The 1590-nt window shown below is 32.6% G+C and overlaps 1 protein-coding gene across 1 annotated transcript in view; it reads left to right on the top strand.

Moving 5' to 3' along the window:
• WRN (Werner syndrome, RecQ helicase-like) overlaps window positions 1-1590 on the top strand; it is a 142863-nt gene that overhangs the window by 25275 nt on the left and 115998 nt on the right. The window contains 2 exon segments of the mRNA XM_012648552.1: window positions 647-736; window positions 1000-1144. Of these exon segments, the coding sequence (XP_012504006.1) occupies window positions 647-736; window positions 1000-1144 (235 nt within the window).

Below are 1590 nucleotides of genomic sequence, written 5' to 3'. Positions count from 1 at the left end.
TTTTCTGTGCATGCCTGTATACCCACCTCCTCGATGTACTCGTTAACGTTTTACTATACTTGCTTTGTCTCACGTACCCATCTCTCCATCCATTGATCCACTGAAGTTTAAAAGTGCATCTCAGGGTCAACTGAGGACATTGTTACACTTCCCCCTAGGGACTTTAGCATTAAATTATTAACTAGAGTTAAATCTTATTTACAGTTTTTTTCTTTGATATAAAATTTGCATAAAAGAGTAATAAAATCTTAAGTATATGTGCATGTACCCATGTAACTACATTCTTATCAAGATGTAGAGCATTATTATCATCGCCTCCCAAAGTTCACTCATTTCCCTTTTCTCTGGAGCATTTCTCTTATTTATTTTAAAGCATCGACTTTTTTGGATATCTAGTATGAAGCTTGGAATTTATTTTATACTTTAGATATATGTAGGGAGATTTCATACATATACCAAATGGAAACTCCTAGTTGTTGGCTTGAATGGAAGGTTGATCAAATGGGATTCTTTGCTTTAAAGTTTCAGAGTTTGTACTTGTTTATATGTGAAGCTCAGAAATGTAAAGGAAATTCTATTAGTGGGAGTGAAAAAGTTAAATGGATTCTGACTTGTACCTGGGTTTCTTATTAATAAAACAAAATAGCTTTTTGCTTTTTACCTTTGAGGGTTCAGTGGAAAGTGATTCATTCAGTATTGGAGGAAAGAAGAGATAATGTTGTTGTCATGGCAACTGGTAAGTTGTACTTAAGCAAATAACCTAATCCTTTAAAAAATAAAACTTAAAGTGTTTCAAATGCTTAATCTTTCATTAAACTCTTAAAATACAAATGGTGTAAAATATAGAAGAGTGTAAACAGAGCCTAGATGCTCAAATTTATGCATGAATTAGCTTTTAGTAAGATAGCATATTAGTAATGCCAATTCCGCCATACAAATACATTGTAAGAAGAAAGTAAAGTATTAAGGGTTTATTTTTATTTCTACTTTTATTGCAAGGATATGGAAAGAGTTTGTGCTTCCAGTATCCACCTGTTTATGTTGGCAAGATTGGCATCGTCATCTCTCCTCTTATTTCTTTGATGGAAGACCAAGTGCTCCAGCTTAAGTAAGTCATGTTATCACTGCCCTCTTTTTTTCTTCTGTGAACGAAACATGAGATCTATCGTGTGTGTTAAAATCTAGTTCACAGTAACATTTCTGCGAGTGTTGCTTTATCTCTATTAGTAATAAATGATACTTTAGTGGGAGACCCTATCTTCTTTCTTGAGTTCTTGTAATTCAACTCTACCAGATGGACCTGATAAAATTTTTTTAAAAAGCATTATTGCTTTATGCTCGCTTACATTGAATATCTCAAAATTCTTTTCTCTTTCTGTTACCCTTGCTCTTTAGCTTGATATGAAGTGTATACATGGAAGTATATTTTTTATCTGTGAAAAACTTTCCAACTTCTTCAACTTGAACTTGCTATCTTTTTTTGTTGTTAATACATAATATTCATACATATTTATTGGGTACATGTGGCATTTTGATTCATGCATACAATGTGTAATAATCAAATCAGGGTATTGAGGATATCCAACACCT

Source organism: Propithecus coquereli, unplaced genomic scaffold (genome assembly GCF_000956105.1).
Source record: "Propithecus coquereli isolate 6110/MARCELLA unplaced genomic scaffold, Pcoq_1.0 Scaffold29, whole genome shotgun sequence".
NCBI classification, from domain to species: domain Eukaryota; kingdom Metazoa; phylum Chordata; class Mammalia; order Primates; family Indriidae; genus Propithecus; species Propithecus coquereli.
The sequence above is the reverse complement of the archived record's forward strand: the minus strand, read 5'-3'. Positions and strand labels throughout refer to the sequence as shown.